This window comes from Coffea eugenioides, chromosome 3, assembly GCF_003713205.1.
Source record: "Coffea eugenioides isolate CCC68of chromosome 3, Ceug_1.0, whole genome shotgun sequence".
NCBI classification, from domain to species: domain Eukaryota; kingdom Viridiplantae; phylum Streptophyta; class Magnoliopsida; order Gentianales; family Rubiaceae; genus Coffea; species Coffea eugenioides.
In genome coordinates this window covers 18,064,432-18,075,433 of record NC_040037.1, presented here as the reverse complement: position 1 = coordinate 18,075,433, position 11,002 = coordinate 18,064,432, and the positions used below count along the sequence as shown (strand labels likewise).

At 38.3% G+C, this 11,002-nt stretch overlaps 1 protein-coding gene across 1 annotated transcript; it reads right to left on the bottom strand.

Moving 5' to 3' along the window:
- Nucleotides 1-1,393: 1,393 nt before the first annotated feature.
- LOC113766233 (nucleolar and coiled-body phosphoprotein 1-like) lies at nucleotides 1,394-10,729 on the bottom strand. The gene is made up of 4 exons (XM_027310444.1): nucleotides 10,588-10,729; nucleotides 5,294-5,499; nucleotides 2,649-3,022; nucleotides 1,394-2,066 (listed from the first exon to the last, which is right to left on the bottom strand). The coding sequence occupies exons 1-4, from the start codon at nucleotides 10,727-10,729 to the stop codon at nucleotides 1,394-1,396; spliced, it is 1,395 nt and encodes a 464-aa protein (XP_027166245.1).
- Nucleotides 10,730-11,002: the final 273 nt, after the last annotated feature.

Sequence of the window (11,002 nt, the reverse complement as noted above, 5' to 3'; positions counted from 1 at the left end):
AAGTTGAACAAACTTGCAACCAATCTTTTGTGTACAAGGAAGGGATCACTTCCTTCTTTGCCCCAAACCACACTTGGTCAAGCAAGGAAGTTTTACAAACACTCGCAAACCCTCACTATGCTACACTATTGAAGAAGCTGTGTCACACTTGAAAAACTACACGAAGATTACACAAGCAAAGAGTACAAATGTTCCTTTTGAGTATTCTAGCACTAGAAACACTCACAATCTGTTGTAGGCTTGATGTGTAAAGTTGTCTTGAGGTGGTTTACTTTGTTCTTTTTATAGGAGACCAGAGAGTTCTTCAATTAATGCTGTCAACGGGTAGAAGGCAACTGAAGAGTCAACTAGCCGTTGGTGCTGTCGGACGTCCGATGTTTGGTTTTTATGCGTCCGAACGAGATCAATGAGTTCTGGAAGTTTTCTTGAATCCCTTAGGACGTCCGATCATGCGTCCGAGGGTAGGATGAATACTTGGACTTTCTTCTTCAATTCCTTCGGACGGCCGATGCGACCAGAGTGCTGCGTCCGAAGAGCAGCAACACTTGTCGGACGTCCGATACTCATGTGTTGAGCGTCCGATCATGATCAGTAATCATAGAAGCCCTGGCTTGTCTTCTTCGGACGTCCGAGTCTGAGTTCTTCACACGTCCGAAGATACTCAAAGGATGTCGGACATCCGGTACTCTTCTTTTGTGCGTCCGACATCATCCTCAGCACTCTTCATCCTTTTTGATCTTCTTTTTCTGCTTTAAATCCACAGACCTGTTTGGTGACATTTCTGACAAGGATCTCTACAAAAAGTATTAGTAGCATCCATTTGTTTTGTAATCATCAAAAGATATGAATTGAGATAAACAATCTCCCCCTTTTTGATGATGACCAAACATTTGGATAGAGAGGAAAAAATATAACAGCTCCCCCTAACGAAGTGCATGAGTATACAGGAAGAAACGCAATCAACATCATCAGAGTAGCTCCCCCTAACGAATTGCATGAGTATACAGGAAGAAACGCAATCAACATCGTCAGTGCTAATCCAAATCCAATTCTCCCCCTTTTTATCATCACAAGATTTGAGTATCAGTTTTGGTACCAGCAGTACGTCCCATCAGAAATATTATCAGTATATTCATTTACAATGTACAGCACAGTTTGGACTCAATCATTTAGCAGATGTTAAACAGAAACATTAATTCATTGAGCAGATTTCAAAAACATATAACCAATCATAACATCCATTCAAAGCATTCATAACAAACACTTAGTTAAAACATTCATAAATAGTAGAAAATATCTAGTTGTACAGACCAGGTGTTCAACACTTAGTACAAAAGTGCAATGCAAAAGATGAACTATGGTCCTAGATTTAGGTGCAGTGACCTAGTAGTGCCTAGATGGTGATTTTAGATGATCCAGGCCTCCTCCTGGTCAGACGATACTGTTCAGGGTCCTCTTCTTCCTCAGTTTCTTCATCATCATCTTCATATGCTTCCTCAGTTACTGGAGCCTTGCCTTTATCCTTGGGCTGAGAACTGGAAGCTGGTGTGGTCTCATTACCAGTAGTTGGCCCTGTGGGCTCAGATCTTGGTTCTTTTTGATGAGCAGTCTCATTTGTCTCAGGTATAGGGGGCATAAGAAGATTCCTTTTTTCAAGGAAAGAGGATTGTTGGGCAGAGGTTATGGTCATCATGAGACCATCTTCAAGAAGCATAACATGCTGTTTGAGGTCTTCAAGCAAGGAGATGACCTCAGAGTTGGAAGAGAAGGACTTACTGGCAGACTTTCTAGAATGAATGGTGAAAGGAGAAACATAGTCTGACTGATCATGGGGAGTTCTAGGAGTGACAGGGGTTTCATGCAAGTTTTTTCTTCTAGACTCGGTCACAGTCTCCTTGTAGCACCAATGACCATCAAAAAATTTTGGGTTCTTTCTTTCAAAATAAGGTTTGGAGAAAACTGATGAAGCACTGTCTTTTGGAGATTTGCCAGAAAAGGGTATTTCAAAATGAGCAAAAATAGGGGTCAGAAATCTGTCATAGGAAAGCTTCCTACGACTATCAGTGCTAATTTTGAGCAGAAACTTGCACATTATAAATCCAAAGTCAATGCGGATTTTTTCAACAAAGCAGTAGAAAAGATAGAGTTCCATTTTGTTTGCATCTGTTCTGTGGCCATCAGTTGGCACCAACAGATTCGAAATGATGGTGAAGATGATCAGATTCTGAGGACTGAGATAATCCAATCTTGCCTCAGCAGGGGTGTTGAATTTGGTTTGAAAATAAGTCATGAGTTTAGCATTGTAAAAATGATGATAGGCAGAAGGAAATTCCTCATACGAAAAGAAATTTACAATTTTTCCTTTGAAACCAGTTTCAATACTAGTTTTCAGAATAGAATTCACAATGTCAGGAGTTAACATGATGTCTACAGAGTTGACCCTAGAGATGAGTTCAGTGTGTGATGTACCCTTTCTAAGATTAGCAAAAAATTGATAAAGCATGTCAGGATAAAAAACATTAGGAATGGTCAGAAGATGAGTCCATTTCTGGAATTCAAATAGTTTGATGACAGGTTCAAGATCAAGCTTACGAAATTCAAAAGGAATGATGAGCCTTTGGGTGATGAACCCTTTTTGAGAGACTAACTCAAATCTGTCTCTGGCTTCATCATCGATGAACTTTGGTAGAGGAACGGGTTCAGGTACAGGCTGAGATACTGGATTCTTCCCAGAACGTGTCCCTTTTGAGGTTTGAGTGGCAGATGCACCAATATTTTGAGTCTCAGTCCTTGTCCTTGGAGACTTCCTGATGGAGGGTTCAGGTGTTGGCTGACTCTCAGTAGTGTTTTCTTCATTCTGCTGATCAACAGAGGGATCAGCAGATTGCTTTTTCTTGGATTGGGGAGTTCTCTTCCCCTTTGCAGTCCTTTTTCTTTTACTAGAAGACCTTGTGACAGTTTCATCACCTTGGGTAGCCTGCTCTGGTTCCTCATTTCCACTAGCAATGTTCCCTTCAGAGATCTGCCCTTCCATTTGTTCATCAGATGATTCAGCAGTTGGAGTAACTATTTTTTTTTGGGCAGTCTGCTTCTGCCACCACGGGTCACTTTTTTCTTTTTAGGTGCCACAGGAGGTGGATTAACAATTTCAATGTCTTCATCCCTAAGCCTAAAAGACCGTCCGGCACTAGTAGATCCTCCCCTAATTCTAACCATGATGCAATGTGGATATGATTTTTGATGCAGAATGTTGTGTATAGAAGGAATAAGCAGTAAGAGCCAACAAGAGTGCACTAAAATGCCGCAAAGAGAGGGTTATATGAAATTAGGGTTTCGCATGTAAATTGGGAATTTTGGGGTAGTTGGGTGTTAGGAGTGCTTTTTATGAGTGGTTAATGAGCAAGAGAGGTGTAATAGAGTTGGTTAAGTCAATTTCTCGGAACTTGGTTTGAGGAGAGAGGAATTTGAATTTCAAATATTAGAGAAAACTGAAAGGTCGCGTCCGAGACTTATGGAGGAAAATGAACTGAGAAGAATGGGTAACTGCCTTATAGGACTCATTTTTTGAGTGTCGGACGTCAGAACGAAATGATGCGTCCGACACAACCGTTCGAACCAATGTTTTTCTGGAACTTGGACGAAGAACACTGTCGGACGTCCGTTCCAATTCATCGGACGTCCGATAAAGATTGACTAGAAATAAGACTTAGAACATTTTTTCTGAAACACCCAATTTTGTCCTCAAGGACACAAATTGATCTAGCGGAAGAGCTTTTGTGAGGATATCAGCGATCTGTTCTTTAGAACAAACAAACTCAACACGGATTACCCCCTTTGAGACAAGATCGCGAATGAAATGATGCTTTATATCAATGTGCTTAGTTCTAGAGTGTTGAATGGGATTTTTTGTTAGATTGATTGCACTAGTGTTGTCACAGTACATGGGTACACATTCATATACTAAACCGAAGTCATTCAATGTGTTTTTCATCCATAACAATTGAGCACAGCAAGCACCAGCAGCAACATATTCAGCTTCAGTAGTGGACAGTGAGATAGCATTTTGTTTTTTACTAAACCAAGAGACCAAGCAATTTCCAAGAAAGTTGCATATGCCAGTAGTACTTTTTCTATCTATTTTACAACCACCAAAGTCAGCATCAGAGAATCCACACAAAGGAAGTTCATGACATTTTGGATACCACAAGCCAAAATTTAAGGTTCCTTTAAGATATCTCAAGATTCTTTTTACTGCATTCAAGTGTGATTCCTTTGGACAGGATTGAAATCGAGCACATAAACACACAGCAAACATGATGTCAGGCCTACTAGCAGTTAAATAAAGTAAACTTCCAATCATACCTCTGTACTTCTTCTCCTCAACTTTTGTACCTTCTTCATCTTTGTCAAGTTTGGTAGATGTGCACATAGGTGTCCCAACAAGCTTTGAATCCTCCATTCCGAATCTTTTCAGCAACTCCTTGGTGTATTTTGTTTGATTTATAAATGTTCCATCTTGGGTTTGAATCACTTGGAGTCCAAGGAAGAAGTTCAGTTCTCTCATCATGCTCATTTCAAATTCTTTTTGCATGATGATGGAAAAGTCCTTGCACAATTTTTCATTAGTAGCACCAAATATGATATCATCCACATATATTTGCACAATCAAAAGATCTCGTGAGCTTTGTTTTGTAAAAAGTGTAGTGTCTACAATGCCTCTTTTAAAACCATTTTCAATCAAAAATCCACTCAGACGTTCATACCATGCTCTAGGAGCTTGCTTTAATCCATATAAAGCTTTTGAGAGTTTAAACACGTGATCTGGATAAGATTCATTTTCAAAACCAGGAGGTTGGTCAACATAGACTTCTTGATCTATAAATCCATTTAAGAAGGCACTCTTAACATCCATTTGAAATAATTTAAAATTCTTGAAACATGCAAATGCTAAAAACATTCTTATGGATTCCAGCCTGGCTACTGGTGTAAAAGACTCATCAAAGTCTATTCCCTCTTCTTGAGTGTATCCCTTAGCCACCAGTCTAGCCTTATTTCTAACAATCTCCCCTTTATCATTCATTTTGTTTCTAAAAACCCATTTAGTGCCAATGATAGGATGGCCTTGTGGTCTGGCAACCAGGGTCCAAACTTTGTTTCTTTCAAATTGGATTAACTCTTCTTCCATAGCTAAAATCCAGTGCTCATCATTCAATGCATCACCAACATTTTTAGGTTCAATATGTGATACAAAAGAAAGATTGTCTACCAGGTGTCTAGAGGAACGAGTCCTGACCTTTTCAGAATGATCACCAATTATAAGCTCCCTGGGATGGTTATGAGCAAATTTCCAGGCTCTTGGAAGATCATTAGGAGTAGTGGTATCTCTATTATTCACTTCTTCAGCTGGACTGACCTGAGCATCAGTATCCTTTGAATCAGTTTCTGGTGAGACAGAGTCATGATCATTGATTGCTAGCTTCTTCTGTTCTTCTTGAACACCTGTGTCATCATCTTCACCACAACTCATAGAGATGTCACCATTAGATTCATCAAAAGTAATGTGTATAGCCTCCTCTATAATCAATGTTCTACGATTATAAACTCTGAAGCCTCTTTTGTTTTCACAATAACCCAAGAAAATTCCCTCAACAGATTTCTTGTCAAACTTTCCAAGATGCTCCTTGATATTCAAAATGAAACATTTACAACCAAATACTTTGAAGTAACCGACAACAGGCTTTTTGTCATACATGAGCTCATAGGAAGTTTTGTTCAAAATTGGTCTTAAAAGAACTCTATTCATGGTATAACAGGCTGATGGCTTCAGCCCAAAAATATTTTGGTAAATTGCATTCACTAAGCATGGTTCTAGCAGTCTCTTGGAGAGTTCTATTTTTTCTTTCTACAACTCCATTTTGTTGAGGAACTCTAGCAATAGAGAATTCATGAGTAATACCATTATGATCACAAAATTCTGGAAAACCACAGAACTTGAATTCTGTCCCATTATCACTTCTAATCCTGACAATTTTCAAGCCAAGCAAATTTTGTACTTTAGCAAATAGTGAGGTAAAATTCTTAAAGGCATCATCTTTATGAGCAAGGAATATCACCCAAGTATATCTAGAATAGTCATCAACAATCACAAAACAGTATCTCTTACCACTAAGGCTTGCAATCTGTGTAGGACCAAATAGATCAAGGTGCAGAAGTTCAAGTGGTTTTGAAGTAGAAACACATTTCTTAGGTTTAAAAGTAACCTTGACTTGTTTTCCAAATTGGCAAGCATCACAAATTCTGTCTTTTTCAAATCTAATTTTTGGAAGACCTCTAACAAGTTCCTTTTTAGAAATTTCTTTCAGCAAATCCATATTGAAGTGACACAACCTTCTATGCCACAACCATGGGTCCTCATTTGCTACTTTGAGACATTTGAGATATGAGGAATCAATTTTTTCAAGAAAAACTACATAGACATCATTAACTCTTTTTCCTTTGAAAACAATGTTGAAGTTTGAGTCAAATATGAGACATTCAAGCTTTTTGAACAATACAAACAGATTCCTATCACACAATTGGCTAACACTTAACAGATTGTAGCTCAAATTGTCAACAAGAAGAACATTGTGGATAAAAGTTTGATCATTCTTACCAACATCGCCAATACCAACAGTCTTGGCTTTGTTATCATCTCCAAACGTTACCTTTCCACTTGCTTTTTGCTTGAGTTTAATGAATTGTGATGCATCACCAGTCATATGTCTTGAGCATCCACTCTTCATCGCCAATAGCCATGAAAGCCACTTGAGCAGATTCCTCTTCTTCTTCAACTTCGCCTTCTGAGTTGCAATCATTCCAGGTAATTTGAAAATTGTTGAACTTTGGTTTTCGTTCAATCTTGTTTTCCTTCTTTTTCTTCATTGGACACTCATTTGCATAATGTCCAGGTTGGCCACATTCAAAACATTTATCGTTTTGCTTCTTGTTGAACTCTAGTTTCCCTCTATTTCTGAAGTCATTAGTCTGATTCTGGAAGGAATTGCTGGATCCGCCTTTCCTGAATCTTCTCTTATTGAGAAATCTTTTGAATCCTCTTGTGATGAGTGCAATATCACTGTCATCACCTTCCAAGTCATTTTCATCCAGTGAGGCTGTTTCATCTTCATCTTGTGAAGCTTTCAGAGCAATACTCTTCCTTCCTTTTGTGTCTTCTTCTTCCTGCATCTTAGATTTAAGTTTCAGTTCGTAAGAAGTTAGAGAGTTAATCAGAGATTCAATGGATAAGGAATTTAGATCCTTGGCTTCCTCTATGGCAGTCACTTTGCTTTCCCAATCCTTTGATAGAGCATTCAGAATTTTTCTGTTCTTTTCACCTAGAGAGTACTCCTTCTCAAGCACCTCTAAATCCTTGATCAGATCATTAAATCTACAATACATTTTGTCGATGTTTTCATGAGGCTCCATCTTAAAAAATTCATACTTGGTGACCAGAATGGACTTTTTCTGTTCTCTTACGTTGTCACAACCCTCATGAATTTCTCTTAGCTTATCCCACATTTCTTTGGCAGATTTACACCCTTTTACTCTAATTGACTCATTTGAGTCTAAGGCACTATAAAGAACATTCATGGCTTTGGCATTCAATGTGAGATTGGTTCTATCTTGAGCATTCATCTCAGCTCTCGTTTTTGGCCGCAACAAACCTGTTTCTGCATCAAGAAAGTTAGCATCATGCGGTCCTTCATTCACAATAAACCACAGCTCAATATCAATGGATTGCAAGAAGATAATCATTCTTTCTTTCCAACTAACATAATTGGAACCAGTAAACATGGGAGGCCTAATAACAGATTGCCCCTCAACAAACATAGCATGACTGGTTGTCATCTTTACTCCAAGCTGCTTGAGCTTAATCTCTAGGAGACCAAGCTCTGATACCAATTGTAAGGATCGAAGACAACCTAAGAGGGGGGTGAATTAGGCTTTCAAAAAAACTGCTAAGATATAGTCCACTTTTTCACAGACTACCTTTCTTTTCTCAAACACCTCCCAATGAACGAGATAACACAAGAGCACAGGTATTCGTGAGATGAAGAGAAGAACAGTTTGTGTAGAAAAGCAGTAAATAAAAGTAAAGAAACAAACCAGGTTTCAAACACAACTGAGGTTTGAACACCACTTTTATATACCAAGTTACTTCAAGTTGAACAAACTTGCAACCAATCTTTTGTGTACAAGGAAGGGATCACTTCCTTCTTGTCCCAAACCACACTTGGTCAAGCAAGGAAGTTTTACAAACACTCGCAAACCCTCACTATGCTACACTATTGAAGAAGCTGTGTCACACTTGAAAAACAACACGAAGATTACACAAGCAAAGAGTACAAATGTTCCTTTTGAGTATTCTAGCACTAGAAACACTCACAATCTGTTGTAGGCTTGATGTGTAAAGTTGTCTTGAGGTGGTTTACTTTGTTCTTTTTATAGGAGACCAGAGAGTTCTTCAATTAATGCTGTCAACGGGTAGAAGGCAACTGAAGAGTCAACTAGCCGTTGGTGCTGTCGGACGTCCGATGTTTGGTTTTTATGCGTCCGAACGAGATCAATGAGTTCTGGAAGTTTTCTTGAATCCCTTAGGACGTCCGATCATGCGTCCGAGGGTAGGATGAATACTTGGACTTTCTTCTTCAATTCCTTCGGACGGCCGATGCGACCAGAGTGTTGCGTCCGAAGAGCAACAACACTTGTCGGACGTCCGATACTCATGTGTTGAGCGTCCGATCATGATCAGTAATCATTGAAGCCCTGGCTTGTCTTCTTCGGACGTCCGAGTCTGAGTTCTTCACACGTCCGAAGATACTCAAAGGATGTCGGACGTCCGGTACTCTCCTTTTGTGCGTCCGACATCATCCTCAGCACTCTTCATCCTTTTTTATCTTCTTTTTCTGCTTTAAATCCACAGACCTGTTTGGTGACATTTCTGAAAAGGATCTCTACAAAAAGTATTAGTAGCATCCATTTGTTTTGTAATCATCAAAAGATATGAATTGAGATAAACAACCTCCAAGTAGTTTGCTAGTTGATCTACAAGTTTGGTGAAGATTGGTTGGAGTTTTGTTGTTGATTTGGTGAAGAAATTTTTGAAACAATGGAGTTAGAGAGGGAGAGGGGGCTGGCTGGCAATAGGAGAGAGAGAAGAGAGAGTGAGATTTGATCAAGGTTAGCTTCCAAGAGAAGATTAAAATGAGTGGTGTAAATTCACTCCAAGGTCAACTCTCATTAGGGCTCGTTTGGTGCGTTTAGGACTCGATTTTCTCTCGCGTTTGGTTCACTAGTGCACTAAATCTCTAATGCACTTATGTTCATATAAATATTATTCACTCTTAATTGTCCCGAAATAAGGGTCTAAAGTCCCTCAAATAAAGTCGCGCGTGTGAAAACGCGTACCGTCAATTTTAACGCTATAACGCGAAACCTCCGAGAAATTCTTATAACGATAATACTAATAACTATCACTTGAGTATTTAAACATTAAAATACCTAATTTAGGTCCATTGTATAAGTCTCCAATATTATAAGCTTATTGCACTCTCAATCGGTTAAAATTTCCAAGCACTATCCACTATTCTCACTAAACGTGCTTCCGAAAATTAAATTTTGAATCAAGTCACTTTAAAAATATAATGAAACTAGGTTCAATAGGTTTAGAAAATAATATTCGAAATAAATGGACAATTAAATCATTAAATAAGCCCAAATTAGGGTTTCAAAATAAATAAATTTCTTGTGAATCCTCACATGAGTCGAGTATTAATTCCTTAATTAGCCTTTCTTAATCTACCATTGATCATTCTTAACTCTCCAATATTAATACACTCCCGATTCAAGTATAGTCTCGAAAAACGTGTACTCGTCATTCCAAACTAAACGAATTTTTGAAAAATAGATTTTCCAACAAAACGTTTTAAAACTATAAAAGAGACGTTGTTCCATATAAATAAATTTAAAATGGTCGAAAACAAATAATTTGGAGAAAAAATGAGTGAATAATCATTTAAATAGTCCAGTAATATTCTATAAAAATAAGAAAATTTTCGGGTCCTCACAACAAGGTTGAGATAAATGTTCATGAAGAATCAGTGGTCTCATTTGAATGGGTTTCTTGTTTAGAGATAACCTTTGTTTGTCAATTAATAGCCACCGATTTGGTAAGAGGTTGAGTCTTAGTTAAGATATTTATTTTAGGTTCTCTTATGTCTATGAGATTTCCTATGTCTTTTCCTGTATCAAGACTTGTAGTATTATTTGTTGGTCGACTAGATACCAGAAATTGTGAACTTCTGATAAACTCTTGGCTTGGTAATTTGACTGGATTTGATAGATCTACGTGAGTGAAGCCTTATTTGATATTGGGGCGAATCAAAGATGTATTCTTGAAAACCTTATTCCATCTATTTAGGACCGGAGCCCTGAAAATATTACAAAAGGAAGAAACAGTCTTATTCTAAACAGATCTGACTAGATCTCGAATCACAGTTCCGAGATCAATTACGTGGAACCAGATCACACTACTAGAAAGCTGGATACTCTCTGAAGCAGCACCAGCAGATCCAATACAAAACACGATAGTTTCAAGCATCCAAAAATTTTCTTCTGGAGCTGTCCAAATCAAAGTTGATAAATCCATGAATTTCAGGGCATCATTTTCATCAACAACCAGTATAGACATACCCAGACACTCAACAACGGGAATGAGATCAGTCTCAGAAAGACCATTAACTTCCTCTATTTCAACTAGATTTCAAGATCTGGATCTTTCTTCCAAAATTCCACAAGCAAGATATGCAACCAGCAGACCTACCTCTTCGGAGATCCAAGATGGATCCTCGGATGACACGAAGCAAGAAGGATTTTCTAGATCTCCTACATACTCTTCCATAATAGACAGGCATTCTCAACATGATGAGTTGAGGGCACTTACCATGGAATATCAAATTGACAA